The sequence below is a fragment of the Struthio camelus genome, chromosome 1 (assembly GCF_040807025.1).
Source record: "Struthio camelus isolate bStrCam1 chromosome 1, bStrCam1.hap1, whole genome shotgun sequence".
NCBI classification, from domain to species: Eukaryota; Metazoa; Chordata; class Aves; order Struthioniformes; family Struthionidae; genus Struthio; species Struthio camelus.
The window spans coordinates 34781013-34800306 of record NC_090942.1 but is presented as its reverse complement, the minus strand read 5'-3'; the positions used below and the strand labels follow the sequence as shown (position 1 = coordinate 34800306).

General features: G+C 37.8%; 1 protein-coding gene across 4 annotated transcripts in view; it reads right to left on the bottom strand.

Moving 5' to 3' along the window:
* The window catches only part of TMEM117 (transmembrane protein 117), a 240055-nt gene that overhangs the window by 69270 nt on the left and 151491 nt on the right, over positions 1-19294 (bottom strand). For all 4 annotated transcript variants that reach the window (XM_068933809.1, XM_068933817.1, XM_068933813.1 and 1 more), the window contains one exon: positions 7940-8037. In XM_068933809.1, coding sequence (XP_068789910.1) covers positions 7940-8037 — 98 coding nt within the window. The remainder of the gene's footprint in view (positions 1-7939; positions 8038-19294) is intronic.

Below are 19294 nucleotides of genomic sequence, written 5' to 3'. Positions count from 1 at the left end.
TCAACGTTTATTCTTTATGAAGGGTATTAGTGAATATTTTGTAATATGTATTGAGACAAAAAGGAAATTGCAGGGAACTTACCTGTTGACTTGCTTAGGAGGAGTCTGAATTAGTTATTCACTTTGACTACAGCCTAAGGATAAAAGATGTACTGGAAACAATAATACTGTCAAATGATTTTTACTGTTTACCAGGAAATCTGCCTCCCCTTCTAGACGTTTAGGTGTCAGTTCAGTAGTAAGTATCCTACCACAAGAGAAATTATTTAAGAATGAAAGAATTAATGGCTGAACCAAAACAGGGAGAGAATAACGGGTGTGTATATGCAACATACATATACTTAATTATTTTGTTTTGTGCTATTGTATTAGTGGGACTGCACTGCTACAAAGACCTTTACTCAAAATTAATGAAAGGCTTGTTTTGTTTGGGTTACTATTTAATTTATGTTGATACAGCTATAACGTCTAATTAGTTTTTCTCAGTGCAGACCATAATGAAAACAAGGGATGTTTTCAGAAGCTATCTTTTAAAATAAATATACAAATTACTTTCATATAGGTGAAAAGAATGGAATTGTCCAGTATGCATTTACTGTCTTGACTGTAAAAGCACAGAATATGAAAATATAACTTATCAAGCCAAACATTCAATTAGGCTCATAAGAGAAAATCACTTTAAGAAACTATATTACATTTCTGTGCTGGAGACATGGCTAGCTACCTCATAAAGAAGCTTTCTCTACTTGCAGGGTACAAAATACTGTTCAATTAAGAAAATCTATACTCAACCACATTTAACATAATCCTCTATAAATATAACATATGTAAATGACTTAGTACCCTGTAGCAGTTCTGAACAATTAATTTGAATAAAACCTTTTAAAACTATATTACCAACTTGCAGAATCAAAGTGCAGTGGTTACTAACATATATTTTTGAGTATATGCAGTTTTAGTTTTTATTAAAGAAAACTAGAAGCTGTTTATGGAAAAATATAGTAAGTCAATATTATTAAGTTTGCAAAGTTAAATACAGCAAGCAGGGAATGTCAAATTTACAGTTCTCCACACTAACTTTTTTCCTCTCTATGTTGGTGCATCCTCTGCATTATTTCAGGCAAGAGTCCTATGTTAAAGACACATTATTGCATCAATGAAGACTGATCATTGTGTACGTGCTCAATGAATATCCAGTCAAGGACACTACAGAAATGAATACCAAACTGCTACCAAGATATTCAAATTTTCTGCTTGAATATATTATTCTATAACCCTGTCTGCGATCAATATTTATCTACACAATCCACTATTACCTCTGAATGCCACCACGTTGACAATGTACCTTTGCATATAAATCCTTTTTCCTGGCTTTACAGACCGTAGCAATCCATGTCTTCTCTTCCTGTTGGCTCCCATTTCTTTCTGTTGATGGTCTGTTTTTCCCTACCGCTAAAAGTTCACATGAGGAACTCTTATGTCTTGCTCTGCGTAATCGTCCGTCCTCTCTCAGGAAAGTTTTGAGCACAAATAATATTGGAACAGTTTTGCCAAGAGAGAGCATATTGGTCTTTCTTCCATCGGCCTAATTACACGCAGAGCCAAGATGTCCCGATAATTTCAGTGCAATTCTTTTGCTTGATTCCTCACAGACATCTCTTAACTAATTGAATCATTTTAATAATTATTCATGAACTCTTTTAACATTATTGTCTTCCATTTGTAGTTTATTCTTTAAAGTATTTAGTTGCCTTTCTTCTTCTTAATAAGTGGGCTCACACCCTTAAAAAAAGTGACCTTTAGTCTAGGTAGGTAGGAGTTACTCACTGTTCCAGGGGGTATTAACAATTATTTACAAAAACCCCAGTCTTCTAACACTGTGCTTCTGTCTGTGTTTCCTCTAATAGTCAAACATTAAAAATAACTGAAGTTCTAAGGTATTTAACTTATCAGTAGCTACTGTTATTGCCTTGTAGTCAGTCTGGTCCACGAGCTTTATTTAACAACCTTTTTTTCTTCGTGCTCCTTTCAAACGCCACTCTTCATCTGTCATATATAATTTGTTTCTCCTAAAATAGCCAAATTATCAATATATCCACAAATATAAACCAATCTATTTCACTTTGCACTCATAATTTCACAACAGAGCACTGGAGACAGTTGTCTCTCTATCATAGCCTCATATGAACGCTAGATGGTGCAGATATTTGAATCCCTACTGATATTTGTCTTTTTTTAATCCAAAATCATGGCTGTATTATATTATTAATTTTACTAGGATTCCAGATACTCCTCTCCACCACTTTAGGGTTCTAAAAAGCCACCTTGTCAACGTGCTTTCTTAAATTTGTAGGAAAATGTGCTTGTAGTTGCTTGTATCTCCATACAGTGTTAGTGCTGAATGTAGCAGCACTATACAAAGGTGCCTCTGTGTGGAGGAGCCAATGAGTAGCTCTGAAAATGACCAAAATGGAGATCTTTTTATTATAAATAAACCACTTTTAAAAAGGTAGAAAACACTTCAGTGAGCTCTCTAGTGATGCGGTAGACAAAGGCCAATAGAAAATGAGCATTCCTGAGCTAGCTGAGCTGTTTGTAGAAGAATTATACATTGAGAACTTTCCAAAGGCAGCCAGAACGCTCTGGAATAATCTAACACCAGTTGCCGACAATTTAAACAGGAGATGATAAGCTAAATCAAAGCCTTAACTAATTACTTTAGTTATATTTGAGAGCTGAAAATATTTCCAAAGGAGAAACACAAAGTAGTTCCATGTCCAGTTTTGAAAACAAAAGTGGATGGTGCCTTCATCCCTATGACAGTCCATCTGTCTTTGTTACTTTTTACAGAGATTTTCTAGTTTTACAAAGCAAAAACTTGAAAATATAAATGAAATGAATTATAAAAAAAACTCCATGTGTACCTAATATTTCCATTTCATCAACCAATGTAAACTGTACATCACATATCTAGTATTTGGAATAATTAAAATACTGTGCACTGAATTACACTACCGCTACTAAACAGGTGTGCCATTAAGAAATGTCCTGAATAAACAAATTTGGGCACACCAATATCTGTGCAGCACATACTACTGAGGATGCTTCATTTAGAACATTTCAGAAATGAGTCTGCTTACATCACACCAGCTAAGCAACAACAAATGAAACACAAATACCTCACTTTAGCATGCATAACATTATTGTTACCTCAATCCCCCTCCCCTCCTATTTTCCTAATCATTAGGAAAAAGTCTACTATTACTAACGCACTATATAAATCATGTCTCTACACAATGTAGAATCTTGCCTAGGGCAATTTTATTTCACTGCCTAAAGCTAAAAATAGAAGCATTTATGTCACCTTCTAGGATTCTAAATCCCCATTAAGCATACTGCTTAGTATGAGAATCATGTATGAAAAAAACATCTTTTTTTTACTTTTAAATCATTTTGAACTTTGGGTATAATTTTTAATGTGAATATTATTTTAAAAGGGAATACAGATTTATAACATTCCACATTGCAAGAAGTCAAAACATCTTCTGCAGCAATATTAATGTACCTTTAATAGTGTTTTATTGTTCTCTATATATGGCATATAAATTTGAAAAGAATATGCTCTATCATGTCACCTTGCATTTATTCCTTTTTTCTGTTCTTCCAAACTTTGTATATAATTATATTTTTTCTTGACTCTAATTATTCTCTTTCCAGTATGCTAGGAAAGGCTATTTTTTAGACAAGGGTAAACAAAACTCAGTGATCTTCTAGGCTTTTCACTGACTTAACAAACTGACACCGAAATTGTTGCTAACTCATTTGATATGTATCTATCTGAGCATTTTTTCTATTTTTCTGCTTTACCTTTTCCCCACTCTAGCACACTGAAACAGAACCTTCCATTCCACTTCCTGCAATGCCGACAAGGAGTTGTTTGAGTCCCTAAGCATAACTCTAACTTTTCAGTCACGCTATTTCTTCACCTAGCTAAGATCCCTCCTCTTAAATGCTAGAATTTATCAATTAAAATTATTTCCCTCATCTTTAAACTTTGCCACGTCATTAATGTATATTATGCATACAAATAGTGAACACTACTTCTAACAGCAAATAATGTGGCTCCTCACTCTTATTAGCACAGCAGAAAACTACTACTTTATCTATAGCTTTCATTTCACATTTCTTACATGATTCCCAAATGAATTCAGTACACTCCATGGGGCTTATTAGTTTTTTTAATTGCCTTCAGTGAATAACTTTGTCAAAAGCCTTTTGAAAGTCCAAATATATTAGATCAAGCATTTCTTCCTCATCAATTATTTTCATGACATGTTCAAAGAATTCTAACAGATCACAGAAGGTTTTGTTTCAGCAAAGCTAGTTTGGTTTCCTTTAGTAGGATTTAATCTACAGTTTTGTTCCTATTTCTATTATTAATGATATGTTCAACCCATTTAGTTAATACCGAAGTAAGACTTACTAGCCAGTAGGATAATTCTAGGATGTTGAAAAAAAGCAGCAAAAACAAAATAAAAGCCAAGTTCCAACATGTATTAACCTTTAGTTTGTCAATAGGCAATTACGTGTTAATAAAATTTGCATCAGCTCAGCCCCTTCAGTTCATTATAAGACTTCTTTGTAGCCAGTTAGCCACCCAACCCTGCTTTCTTCTTAGTCTTTAAATTTCTCTTAGCATTTCATTTAATTGTCTTAGGCACAAACAGTCAAAGAGGTTCCTGCAGAGGATTGATGATAACTTTTTGACCCAGGTGGTAGAGACAACAACGAGGAGAGGCGCACTGCTAGATCTTGTACTAGCAAACAAAGAAGGTCTAGTTGGAGACGCGAAGGTTGGGGGCAGCCTTGGCTGCAGTGACCATCAGATGGTGGAGTTCAGGATCCTACGAGGAGCAAGGCAACGAGGAGGATCGCAACACTGGACTTCAGGAGAGCTAACTTGGGCCTCTTCAGGGACCTACTTGGAGGAATCCCATGGGGTAGGGCCCTCGAGGGAAGAGGGGTCCAAGAAAGCTGGTCAATATTCAAGCATCACCTCCTCCAGGCTCAAGATGGGTGCGGTCCTCTGAGCAAGAAGTCCAGCAAAGCGGGCAGGAGACCTGCATGGATGAGCAAGGAACTCCCGTCAAAACTCCAACAGAACAAGGAAGCCTACAGAATGTGGGAAAGGGGACAGGCCACTTGGGGGGAATACAGGGACGTTGTCAGAGTGTGCAGGGATGCGACAAGGAAGGCTAAGGCCCAGTTGGAATTAAATCTGGCAAGGCATAGCAAGGACAACCAGAAGGGCTTCTTCAAATACATCAATAGCAAAAGGAAGACTAGGGAGAACGTGGGCCCGCTGCTGAATGGGGTGGGTGCCCTGGCAACGAAGGATACAGAGAAGGCAGAGTTGCTGAATGCTGCCTTTGCTTCAGTCTTCATTGCTAAGGCCAGCCCTCAGGACTCCCAGACCCTGGGGACAAGAGAGGAAGTCTGGGGAAAGGAAGACTCTCCCTTGGTCGAGGAGGATCAGGTTAGAGATCATTTGTGCAAACCTGACACCCACAAATCCATGGGCCTCGATGGGATGCATCCACGAGTGCTGAGGGAGCTGGCGGATGTTATTGCTAGGCCACTCTCCACCATCTTGGAAAGGTCATGGCAATCAGGAGAGGTGCCTGAGGACTGGAAGAAAGCCAATGTCACTCCAGTCTTCCAAAAGGGCCACAAGGAGGAGCCAGGGAACTCCAGGCCTGTCAGCCTCACCTCCATCCCTGGAAAGGTGAGGGAACAGCTCATCCTGGAGATCCTAAGCATCTGGAGGATAAGAAGGCGATCAGGAGTAGTCAGCATGCATTCACCAAAGGGGAATCACGCTTGACCAACCTGAGAGCCTTCTCTGATGGAATGACTGGCTGGGTAGATGAGGGCAGAGCAGTGCATGTTGTCTCCCTGGACTTCAGCGAGGCTTTTGACACTGTCTCCCATCACGTCCTCCTAGGGAATCTCAGGAAGTGTGGGTTGGATGAGTGGACGGAGAGGTGGATTGAGAAGTGGCTGGATGGCCGAGCTCAGAGGGTTGTGGTCAGTGGTGCAGAGTCAAGATGGAGGCCTGTAGCTAGTGGTGTCCCCCAGGGGTCAGTCCTGGGTCCCGTCTTGTTGAACTTATTCATCAGTGACCTGGAGGAAGGCACAGAGTGCACCCTCAGCAAGTTTGCTGATGATGCGAAACTGGGAGGAGTGTCTGACACACCAGAAGGCTGTGCTGCCATCCAGAGGGACCTGGACAGGCTGGAGAGCTGGGCGGAGAGGAACCTCCTGAAGTTCCACAAAGGCAAGCTCAGGGTCCTGCACCTAGGGAGGAATAACCCCATGCACCAATACAGGCTGGGGGCTGACCTGCTGGAAAGCAGCTCTGCCGAGAAGGCCCTGGGAGTGCTGGTGGGCAACAAGTGAAGCATGAGCCAGCAGTGTGCCCTTGTGGCCAAGAAGGCCCATGGTCTCCTGGGGTGCATGAGGCAGAGTGTTGCCAGCAGGTGGAGGGAGGTGATCCTGCCCCTCTCCTCAGCCCTGGGGAGGCCTCAGCTGGGGTACTGTGTCCAGTTCTGGGCTCCCCAGTACAAGAGAGACATGGCGCTACTGGAGAGAGTCCAGCGGACGGCTACAGAGATGATGAGGGGACTGGAGCCTCTCTGCTATGAGGAAAGGCTGCGAGAGCTGGGCCTGTTCAGCCTGGAGAAGAGAAGACTGAGAGGGGATCTGATCAACGTGTACAAGTATCTGAAGGGGGAGTGTCAAGAGGATGAGGCCAGTCTCTTCTCCGTGGTGCCCAGTGACAGGACAAGAGGCAACGGGCAGGAACTGAACCACAGGAAGTTCCACCTAAACCTGAGAAAAAACTTCTTTCCTGTGAGGGTGACAGAGCACTGGAACAGGTTGTCCAGAGAGGTAGTGGAGTCTCCTTCCCTGGAGATATTCAAAACCCGTCTGGATGTGATCCTGGGCAATATTCTCTAGAGGACCCCGCTTGAGCAGGGAGGTTGGACTAGATGATGTGCGGAGGTCCCTTCCAACCTAAACGATTCTGTGATTCTGTGACTCTTAATTTAATATAATACCTAATTCTTATTATTTAAAAAGCATAGATATCTCTTAGCATATTCTGTAGCAGAATACATGCAAATAAATCTTTCAACTTCTCTGTAACATGTCCTTCTACATTTCTCTCTACATTCTTTACCCAACAGCAGGTCTGCTGATATTTTCCTAAGTTTTCTGTTTGTAACGTATTTGAAAATTATCTTTGTAACCTCTTTCATCTTTAGCTATAGGGTCTTCAGACATTATACACTTTCTATTTTCCTTTTTTTCCTGTCATAATTTATGTTGTTTTAATTGTTCCACTTGGTCTGAACTTAGCTAGTACAGGATACATTCAGGATAGCAATTTTGCATTGATTTAATCTGCTTTTTAATATTTGTATTGATAATATAAGGGCTGACTCACCATTTGCAATGCCATTCAGATTAAAGAGTTATTATCATTAGTTTTAAGCTCACAAAGGACATTTACATATCTACTTACCTTAATTACAGGATCTGACAATTGGACATCTAAATATTATCACATATGGCAAAAATTTTGCAACTCTATTATAAACAGTTACAAGGACAGAATAAAAGAAACAGGTTAACTCAATTTTAAAATTAGATTTTTACCTCAAATCTTTGGATTCTAAATGGTTCAATATCGATTTTTATATATCGATTTTTACTGTGTGATTTTGTGTTAGACAAAGTTTCATTTTTTTCCATTTTTCTTTTCTCAGCATGCATTCCCTTTATATCTCTTCTTGTCACAGAGAATTAGAAGACATATTTTTGGATGTTCTACACAAGGATCATTTGCAATAATTAGATTTTACTATTTTCTTACCAGAATAAAATGATCCTAATGTTTCCTTTCTTCCAGAAAGCTCTGGCAGACTTTCCCCAGTCTGGGTAGGGTTTGTCCTGAAGCATCATATCAGTGACCTACAGAGAAAGACAAAAATAATATATACTGTTCAACTGGTGTCACGAAGGCAAGAACTAACTAATAATAATTAGACCACATAAAAATAATCTCTCCAATGTACTTACAATCAGCGTAAAGTATATTGGCCTACATAGTCTATCCTCTAGAAATGATATTCTATCCCCTAGAAATGCACACAATTCCTTGAGAAACAACACTTGTGGACAGCCAAAGACAAGAAGAGAGGAACTAATCTAAGTGAACAAACTACTTGACAAGAAGAAAGGAAACTTAGGGAAAAACAGTACATGGACTACTTGCACATACAGCTATGAAGCTGACATAGGTGTGGCTTTCCTGGCTGCTTCACTGAGAGCAGCAGCATCAACAGATTTTTAACTCTGGAAATCTGAATTGCATTCCAGGCAACGCAACCCTGTGAATTATGCACTATATGCCATCTATAATCTTCTTTTGATTCCTGGTATCAGAAAGAAAAATGCACTCGGGACTAAAGTCCCCCAAAAATCTTGCACAATATTTAAAAATATGAAATACTTAAACCCATTTTCATAATTCTTATCTAAACTCCTATCCTACCTAAATGCATGCGCTATTTCTGGATATCACACAAGAAAATGAATAATGACTCTGAACTAAATGAAGAAGGTGAATACCCCTCAGTCCCCTGCACCTTCGGGAAACTACATCTTCATATCCTTTTATTTCAGGTTAATTGTACTATAAAGCAAATAAAGTTACATTACAGCAAACGCATCAATTCTGTTGTGCAAAAGATCCAGAAGAGTGGAAAATTTATGTATACATATACTTACAGAGTAAGAAATGACAGAACAAATAAAGGAAACAGAGGAGAGTACTTGCTACAGAATATTAGTAAGTAAAACAAATTCTTACTATCTCTCATCGGTAATCAGTACACAGTGGAAAATTATTAATTTTTTTGATTAATATGAGAATAATTCTTAATAAGATTTCAGAAGGAAGGAGCTTGTTTCCATTAACTTCAAATTGAAGATTTCTTATTTTTATTTTCCACTATATTTATTTTGATATACAGATTTTTAAAAATCTGGTTTATCATCCAGAATATGAGCTGCTACCTTCAATCAAAGACATTTAACAGAATGTCCAAAAGGAACATACAACCCCTGATTAAAGTAAAAACGCAAATTCAACTTCTAAATTTTGGTTCCTAGCCCATCTGGAGTTAAAAGAGCTCAGCACAGTAGCTTCCAGGACTGGGTCCAAATGAATATTTAAAGCATATATGCACTATAAACAGAAATACATATTCTGTGGTTTTATGATTCCATTATCCCTAGCCTGAAGAAAGAACATATTATGTCCTGAAACACCACCTTTACTAATTGTTTTCTGTAGGTAATTCCTTTCTCAGATCAGCATGCTATGATATTTTTTATTTTAATGACCCCAATTAGCCAAATACATATTTTGATAAATATTTAATGATAAATAAGACTTCTGTAAAGATATAATTCACTACTTTAGTAATACTTATTCTCTTAGGAAGAGCCTATGTAGCAATAAATATTTGGAAAGAAGAACAATTATTTGTAAGGTTTTATTCAGTTTTCAAAATATTTTCTCTGGGAGCTTTCTGGGAAATACTTATTATAGTCGGTAGAAGGATGCAATCCGCTGCTCTGTGACCAATTATTAGTGTGCTTCATAAGAATGACATTCAAGAAGGAGACATTTTCTGGGGAAAATGGCAAGATGAGGCAGGAAATGTTCTTTCTGACAGCAGACAGTTGGTCTTTCATCTCTTAGCTTTGGCATTTATTTAAAGTCATATGGCCAGATCAATGTCAGGTCAGTTGCAGCTAAATTGGCTGAAGCAGAGAGAATCATTAAAGGGATGCATTCCATAAAGAAAAATCCAATTACCTTTTGCATTAGAGAAATCAAATTCATTTTCTGGTTTGGTCAAGGACAGTCATTGTGGAAAGTGGCTTATGGGAGAAAAGTACTCAACACTGTCACAGCGCAAATAATGTTTGGATAGGAACATCAAAACCTCATTGCTGCTGTTAGAATGATGTTTTTAGAAAAACAAATAAATTGTTAACTTTAATTTAATTTGCACAATTTAATATAAAGGTGTGTGTCTGTGTGGGTCTCTCTCGTCTCACAATGCAATTACTGGCCAGTAAACATTTTCTCTCTGTTTTATAGGGTCATATCTGAAAACATTGCTGATATTCAGGAATGGAAAATAATTGCTTACCTCAGTAATTCTATGCATGCATCTTATTTAATCAAGATAAAATGGGGAAAGCCACTTACAAAATAATTAAGTAATGTATTTTTTTCTTAGAGAACTATGAAATGCAATATTATAATTCAATTGATTAGTTACACTGATTCAATTCAGAAAGGAACGGCTTCTTGTAATGACTGAATACTTTTTCATATTTAGCATCTCATGACAATAATAGCTACACTGTATGAAAGTGCACAAATGAAACTGCAAAACACACACTGACTGACTTTTTAGGTTACAAAAGGCACAGCAAAATATTTTCATTAAAAAAGTAAATTAGTATGCCTTGTAATATGTCATGGAACCTTATATTTCACTTTGCAAAATATAGAAATAACTATTAAATATTCATATTATTCACTTTATATTAGCCATGAAGATAACTTACAATGCCTTTCTAAAGGAATTTTATCATTAGACCTGGGACAAAATATTATGATTCACAATTTTTATTACAGAAAAATAAACGGTTCTTTCTGACATGATATATACTACAATCATTTGAAAAATGATATCATATCATATAAACGGAAGAACCCAGGACTCAAAATCATGTTCAGTTCAAGTAATTTACACAGAGAACATGTGCAGAAAGTGAAATTATGAAAACTTTCAAAAGCAACAATAAGATACCCCAAGACTCCCCTATTCCTTCCCTATATTGCTCCTAAAGCACGCTGCCCAAGATGCTCAGCACACACCTTAGGTCTTTCCTATCTAGACAGTCATGTCAAATAATGCAACAGGATAAGTCACACACACCTTCCCAGCAGAGGCAATACATGCAATGGGACTTTCAGGTAAGCCTAACTGCCTTTTCTACTAATAAACTAACCTCAAGTGCAACTTTCTTAAAAAAGAAGAAAATGACCTCCTAATACTGTGGCCATGCCTTCAAAAATATCATCCAAATTCTTCATTAATAGGAACTACGCTGTGGTTTTCAGAGCACAAACTGGTAATTCCTGGAAAAATAATGTGACATGGCCTGCTGGCCAAGCTGTTTTCCTCTGCCAAATTGTATTTTAGAAACTTAAAAGTATAGAAGCGCATGGAATAGCTTCAGAGTTACACTTCTCCATATAAGCAATTGCAGAAACTGCATCTTGAAAGAGAAACGGGCTCTGGACAATCTCTCTTAGGATGCAACATACTCCATGCAAAAGTCTGCTACATTCATTAAGTACAGACCAAAATTCAGTGGAGGATTTTCACTGCTATATTCCTGCTTTGATAAATCATTAAAGTAGGATGACAGCAACCCTCCAGAATTGGACAGAATATAGAAGAAGTCATGATCTACAGGAAGAGTCTGGAACTACAAGCCATATGGTGATCTCTGAAATCTTGTATACGTTTTGATTCTGTCGTGAATTCTGAAGTGCAAGGTCTAACGGACAGCAGAACTGCATCTCATATCAGTAAGGAAGTTGTTTATTCACAGCTACTTAACCAAGAAGACAAGACTTCATGGGACTATTGCTGAGAAACAGAGCAGCTTGAGGAACCTTGCGTCTGGCAAAATTAATAATAACAAACAAAAAATAGGTAGGATGGCCACCCTGCTTGCAGCGAAAGAACTGTCAACAGTATATTCTAAGCAATGTTTTAGAACAGCAGCGTTTATCTTTAGCATATTATATATTTTTATTTTAGCTTATTATATATTTTTCTCTAAACTACACATTTCTATCACTGTCACATATATGACTCAAGTATTAGAGGTTAAATTAATGTTGTTTGTTAAATTAACGATGTTTGCTGAGGTCAACACACGAAGGCAGTGAGATCTAATGAGGACCGCTGAGTGCATGTGCCTAGTTCCATCTGGTTTGCTTTGAGGCTACATGTGTTTAGGTAAGCGCTACGTATAAGATGGCCCAGTAATTATACATCAATTCTTTATTGCAACTTACTCTTCAAGTGAGCTATTACCTCATGGTAAACATACACAAAATCAGAGAAACACTTAGTATTCAGTCACTAAAAGCTTCCAGCCATCGTTTTGTCTTCATCTTCTTCGAAATATTTAGAAATTGCAGAACTGTTCACTTGATGTACAAAAGGAACTTAGATGGAAATAGCTCTTAAGCTTCTTTCAGCTGGATGTTGGGGAGAAAACTATCTTTCATGGGACGTACCTCAACATCTCCACGGCTTACACACTGCTGATATGAAATGTTTCCTCCAATTATGAAATTCTTTTGGAAGATGAACAAAAGGGTCAATAACTTTGTTACATAGCCCTCAGAAATAATTGCTGATTTACTTTAATCCATTCTGCTGCATTTTGGAATACACAAAATGAGCAAATATTTGAAAACTAATATTTATACTCACACTTACTGATCTATGAGGGGGATGACATTTTTCAGGCTTACTCTTTGTCAACTGCAAATACACTGGCAGACTTCAAAGTATTTTTACTCTGTTTTTTAAATTTTCCAATATTCCTAATGTAGTTCCACTGCTATTCTGAAAACAGTCAAGCTGCTGTTACATTACCTCCCCTTCAATTTAATTTTAAGAAATTCCTCTTACATTTCCATTTTCAAAGCAACAGCAATCACAGAGACAAAACATGGCCTCTTCAATCTACTCTTTGTTTTCTCAGTTTAATCAGAGCTAGCACTTTGTTTTTATCTTCCATCATTTTAACGACAGGTAAATCCTGAAAAACAACAGTAATTTGCTATCACAATTAAGTGACCAATATGGATGATTAAAAAAAAGTATTATGGTTCACTTTTGTTGCTTCTGCAGCAGCCACTAATATTATTTTCTGTATTTGCATATCTATTATCAATGAAAAGTTTCCAGAGTGTTGCTCTTACAAAATATGCTGCGTGAGAATTACTCTCCTGATCCACACTTGCACAGTACTACAACTGACTTTCCACCAAAACCAAAGGCCTCTTCTGTACAAACACAGCGATGCCCATATTAGTTATAGCTATCTTTACTGATCCATTCACATTTATTTCTTCACCTACTAAGGAGCAGAGAGCCTCTTACTTTTTAGCCAGCATATTCTGATTTGGGTGATTTCTTTAATATTATCTTAGCAGTTTCTGCCATTGTCACAATCCATGCAGGGATAACCACTCAATAAAAATATACACGTTTTAGGCTCAACTTTAGAATTCTAGACAGTCACCCCTGTCAGTACTTCCTTTGCATTTTCCAAAAAGAGTTAGGACATAATGCTCCACACATCCAGTGTCTAGCCCACAATCAATTTGTGAGGAAAAAGTTCTTTAGGTACCAAATTGCAGGTTAGGGAGGACTCTCGCCTGCCGTTATTTTAGGGAAGAATCTCGCCTGCAATTATTGTAGATCTATTCAGACTATTCTGGAAATTATGTTTTCTGGTTCAATAGCAGCACAAATAATTCCTGAATATATTTTTTGGGAAAAAAAACCCAGAATAATTTGTTTTTATTGGAAATTCTTTGACATTTCATAAATGGAAATAATTTGTTTAGGAACAATTGTACACTTAAAGTAGGGCTTCACCAGAAACTTCTAAGCCATGCCAGCTCATTTCCTACCATTTTTCAAGTCCCTACTGTGCACACAACTCACTGAACATCTGCAATAAAATATACTAGTTGCCATGCAGCAAGCACTTGCTGTTTATAGAACTACTGACACCATATTTCATGAGATTTTTTTTTTCTTCCTTTACTACTTCCTTGTTAGCATTACAAATGCATAAGCAGAGGCCTGGGTAAGGTCACGTATTACAGACAAAATGTCAGGCATAAAGCCACGCCAGGATTTTTATTTATTTCAGGCGTTCAGCTCAGTTACATCTATAGCCTAACATTACAGGAGAGTTTTATTTATTTCTCTAGGGAGCTTCGTGGGTTTTGTTAAAAGGAGGGAAGTAGAAGTCACGCCATTTAATGTTTTGTACACTTATTGCATACACATCTAAACCCACATAGATTCCTTCTATAGTGAGTGAAAAGAAACAGGCATTTCTGGGGTGCAAGTAATTTCAGAAAGACGCCTAAAGTAGATTATATCAATTGTAAAGATGTACTTATTGCTCTTCACTCTAGAACAGGACCTGCTCAGACACAGACGTTTATGCTGCTGATGTTGAAAGTCTGCTAACATGAATCCCAACCAAGTTTTCTGCATTGCTTAGTGTTTCTCACCAGTTTCATTAATTCAGTTAATGAAATAGGTGATGGCTCTTAAGAGGTGAGGGCTCAGCAGATGCAAAGGGCCATATTCACACATCCTGTGACTGAAACTTGGGCTCTTGGCCTCACAAGAAACTTGGGCTGATTCAGACAAACAACCTGAGAAAATCCAAGTTCCTTACACTGGTCCCGGAGGGAGTAAGGACGGACAAAGGACAAGTTGTATCACAAAAGGGTGATCCAATTCACCGCTACACTCAGCAGGAAGGTGAGCAGAATCAGTCAAAAAAAAATACTAGATAGAGGTGTACTTGGCTAGGTGCTTGATTTAGGTCTCCGCAGGAGGTGTTTCTGTATTTTTGAAATTAAAAATGCAGAGTTCTCCAGGGGACAACAAAAAAGAAGCAGTGTTTCCTTTTGCACAGTAGGTTTCTGTTTAAAGCAGTCTAGTGGGAGTCCCCCTTTTTAGTCTCTGATTTCCCAGGCCTATAGGTTAACCAATATTATAGGTTTTATCCATCGACTTTATTACAAAATGCACACCAAGTGCCGAGGGTAAGAATCAGCCAGCAGGACACTCTCCTTTTCAGAACTGTACTCCCTCATAATCTGTCCTCTTTTACTCAGCCTCTGAATCTTGTATACCTTGCTATATAGACTGCTATTAGCATACAGATAACCTTTGCTACCTTGATGGAAAAAAGAGAAGGCTCAAGATGTGTTCATGCGGAGAGGGCCTGGAACCCAGCTCTCTCATTTTCCAGGTTAGCTATCTAACTGCTAGGTTTTTAGGCAAAATGCAGGTAGTGGTATTTAAGGTAGGGTGGGACCCATAACATTTTGGAACGCGGCAGGAATGTGAGCATTTCTCCATGCATCTACAGGAATGTACAGGTTCCTGGCTCCCAACAGTTAACGTCACACAACCACAGGAGCCTCTGCTTTGGCATATATGAAACTATCCTTCAAATGGTGGCACACAGCAATTAAGGTGTGAATCATTCTCTGAGGCTAACTCTTAATCTAAGAAAAATATTGAATTTACGGATGACAAGTTCAGTTGATGGGTCTTATAAAGGACATACATTTTAGCAAGCTCACTAACAGCAGTAATGAAAATCTGGGAAAAATCTGATTTGATTTGGCTTAGAAATGACACAGATGCTGAGCTGTTCTGGCCAGATTGCCAACAATTCCTGCTATGCCCACAAACAGTACCTCTGTCTCTAAAGAAAGTTCTTATGAACTTTGTAAACAGAAAGCTTAAATTTTTAAAGATAGAGCCTTTAAGATCACACTCTTCAACTTGCATGACAAAACTTCATCTCAGTGAACTGCAGTCTTGCAGAACCTAGATAGTACTGTAACTCTAGAGTTACTTCTGTGGAGCAAACTACCAGCCTAGGCATGCATTTAAAGACTGTCAATTCCCAAGACATGGAGGAACCTCATGCAAGACATACTCACCAGAGAAAGGCTGACTGATCAGATTTAAAGTTCATGGCTATCTTCTTTCAACATTTCCATCTAACAACTTTCTCAGTAAGACATGTATTCATGTGCTAACAGATGCAGACAGCATTCTGCACGGGCTAGTAACTGTTAACTCTTGGGCAGTGGCATCATTTGCATTCCTATCATGACACCCTTAAGGACAGAGGCTCACAAACTGAGTGTAAACTGTCAGTGCAACTTTTCCTGGCTTCTCTGTGTTTTCATGTGTCAAAAGGTCATCATTTGCTTCTCTGACAATCGTAGTTTTGAAGTTCTTGCTTTTCAGAAAAAAAGCTGGTGTTCATCAATGACAACAAAGGCGCCACTTAGTGTCTCTTCACCTGCCTGTCCCTTGTCCACTAGTATTTTTTAATTATATTTGATGAGCTAATGTATAAGAGACGTGCAACAAATTCATAGGCATCAGAATATCTTTCAAAATCTCTGCTGGTGTGTTCACTCTGTGGTTCATGCAGGATCTGTTTTATCCAAATGAATGCATCAATTAAAATGAAGGATGCAATTCCAAGCTTAGATGTTCATCCTCTGCCTTTCACCACTTTCTCTCACCCAGAACGTAAGCCATTGGACAACCATCAGAACGTGGGAGTTCCCTATGAGACTACTCTGGGTAGTAATACCTGTAGTAGGACCTGCTTCCTCTTGCCAGAGGACAGAGCCTGATTAAAGGAAAATCTGACACCTTGCTGCAAGCTGATTCAGATCTGTGATATACTGACAAATCAGAGCAGTTTCAATCCACTTTCACTTCTGTACAGTGACTGGCATAATGAAGCTACAGCTTTATAAGAAGAAACGGAAGCTTTACACTTGCTTTACTTGGTCTTTCCTGTTCTGCTTTCATAGCAAACCCAGCTAAGTATCTTGCTGGATTTTCACTCCAAATAAGAATGAGAACAATTCTGCACAAAGCAAGTTTCTCATAGTTTCTAGAAACAGTAAATAGAAAATGAAAACTGCTAACATAAAAACTGCAGAAATTCATGAAACACTTCTGACACACCTTCCCACAGCTCTTTACAATATCTTCTTTATTATACAATGGGATTATATAACTAAATGAATTTTCTGCTCAGTTCCTTGTCCTTCGCCAAATTTCTGAGCAATGTTATTATTGTTTTCAATTACCACTGTGAATTGAAGCTACAACCACACTGAGAAAATAAGCCATTAACAATTTTAAAATCTTTCTATTAAGCAATGGCTCACCGCATTTACAGGCCGATTCTGCACTTGAGGCTCAAGCGTGATCATAGTCTTAGCCAACCCCTTTAAAAATATTACTTTGATCTGCCTTCTGGAGTAAAGGTTGCATGTGGAAGCTTCTGTCAGTACTGGTCCCAACTCAACATGGGAAACTCTCCAGACTTCTTTCAAATCCCATAAACCTTACTTGATATTCTGAATAAGAAATATTTGGCTTTTAAAACGTCAATCAACTATCTTGTGTCAGATTTTCTTCTTTAATAACATTTCAGACAAATAGCTTTTATAAAGCTAAAATCATAAGAGAAATGTAAAAATGTCCATTAAAATGGCACAAATGGAATGTACTATGTTTTCAGAAAACAGAGAAATAACAATTATTCTTAAACTGTTATCAGGATTGCTCAGGGTATTCTCAGTGCTGAAAGAGAAATACAAAAAGGAAGCATGTTCCTATTCCCTGAACACGGAACTTTTGGGACTAATTGTTCAGAAAATAGAGATCATCACTAATTTGTCTCTATTAAAGAATCATAATATTGGAGGCCTTTAGCGTTTCAAGCATAGTGGTATTGCTGTTCCCATCAAGTCATGTAGTTGGCTCAGGAATACCAAATTAAGGAAGACAATATACTTAAGTTTCTTTTAGTGCATTCAGGGTTTAAGGTTCATGTTTTCAAAGATTTCCTACCAAATACAATGCCTAGATATTAACTGGATGATAACATTTCCTTATAATCACACAAAATTCCAAGCTCAGGCTTTCAGATAAAACTCCTACTACTGCAAAATCAAGATAAAATATCATTTCAAAATAATAATTTTTGTCAACAGAGCATATTGATACTTTGTTTTATAGTAAACAAACACCAAAGGGGAGAAAGATGGTGGGTAAAAACTAATGGGTACAACTGAAAATGTTTCATACCTCTCTTTGGGAAGAATACTGAAGGCACAGGGGTATAACGGTTTGTTAATGATTCTTAAACTCTAGTCGGGTTGCCAGAGGGATTTTCGGAAAGAGATCCAGCAAGATCGAATCTAAGAGGAACTGTTCTAACTCCGGAGACAGGATTTTATACTTCCTTCTGGACTTACGCTGAAAGATGTTCCACAGCCGATGTGACAGAAAGTAGATACTTGTTTTGCGGGCTAAGTCAAGTATGGCTAGAAATGCCTGCTAGTAACACTGCTCTCTTGCATCCCCTCGAATATAGAAAACAGCATTCTTTAACCAAAATGCGTAGTTACCTAAGCATAGGCAGATCTTAGGATTTTTGTTGCTACAGTTCGATAAGGAGTGAAAGAACACCAGGGCCTCCAGGGGAACAGAAGATTCAAAGAGAACCGAAGAAATTTTTTTCCACAGTTTAGGCACAGTTGAGAATAAAATCTTAAATACACAGGTGTTACCAACCCTTCCACATCATAGCACCTATGTTCATGTAGTACTTTCATTTGAAATTCAGTCTCTCTTACGTAAACACAGAATCGAGATTTTCTTTCAGGTTTTCTTTCCAGGCTTGATACACATCACTAACTGTCTGCAAATGTTCATCCTATGGGGAAGCAGGATTGATACTTTTTGGAAGAGAGCAAATAACAGTAGATCACGGTTGCAGTTACCCGCCATTTGTTTGACAAGCTTATTTGTTATCTACTGTATACACATATGAAGTCAGCTAATGGTCACTCATTAAAATGTACTTTTACCTTATGCATATTCATATGACACACTGTAAAGCCAACTAGCTGATTCTTTAAAAAAAGGAAAATCTCGAGGAGACCAACTTTAAGTGAAAGGGAAGTTGCTTTTCTTAAAAGTTCAAATGCTACAAATTAAAAAATGCTGTTTTATCAACACAGTGTAAAGCAGATATTTTTTATCAGATTCTCTTTTGAACAATAATTCTTGGTCAATTATTACTTCTTATATGGACAGCTCTCAAGTTTGAGTCATACCGTGTGCACAGCTGATACAGCACAATCTTTGCTCTACAGCTGGTCTTGTTTGTCATCTCAGCTTACTTGATTAAGCATTTTAATCGGTGTTTTGCATAAGTCTGTGCACCTGCTGTTGAAATTGCCTGA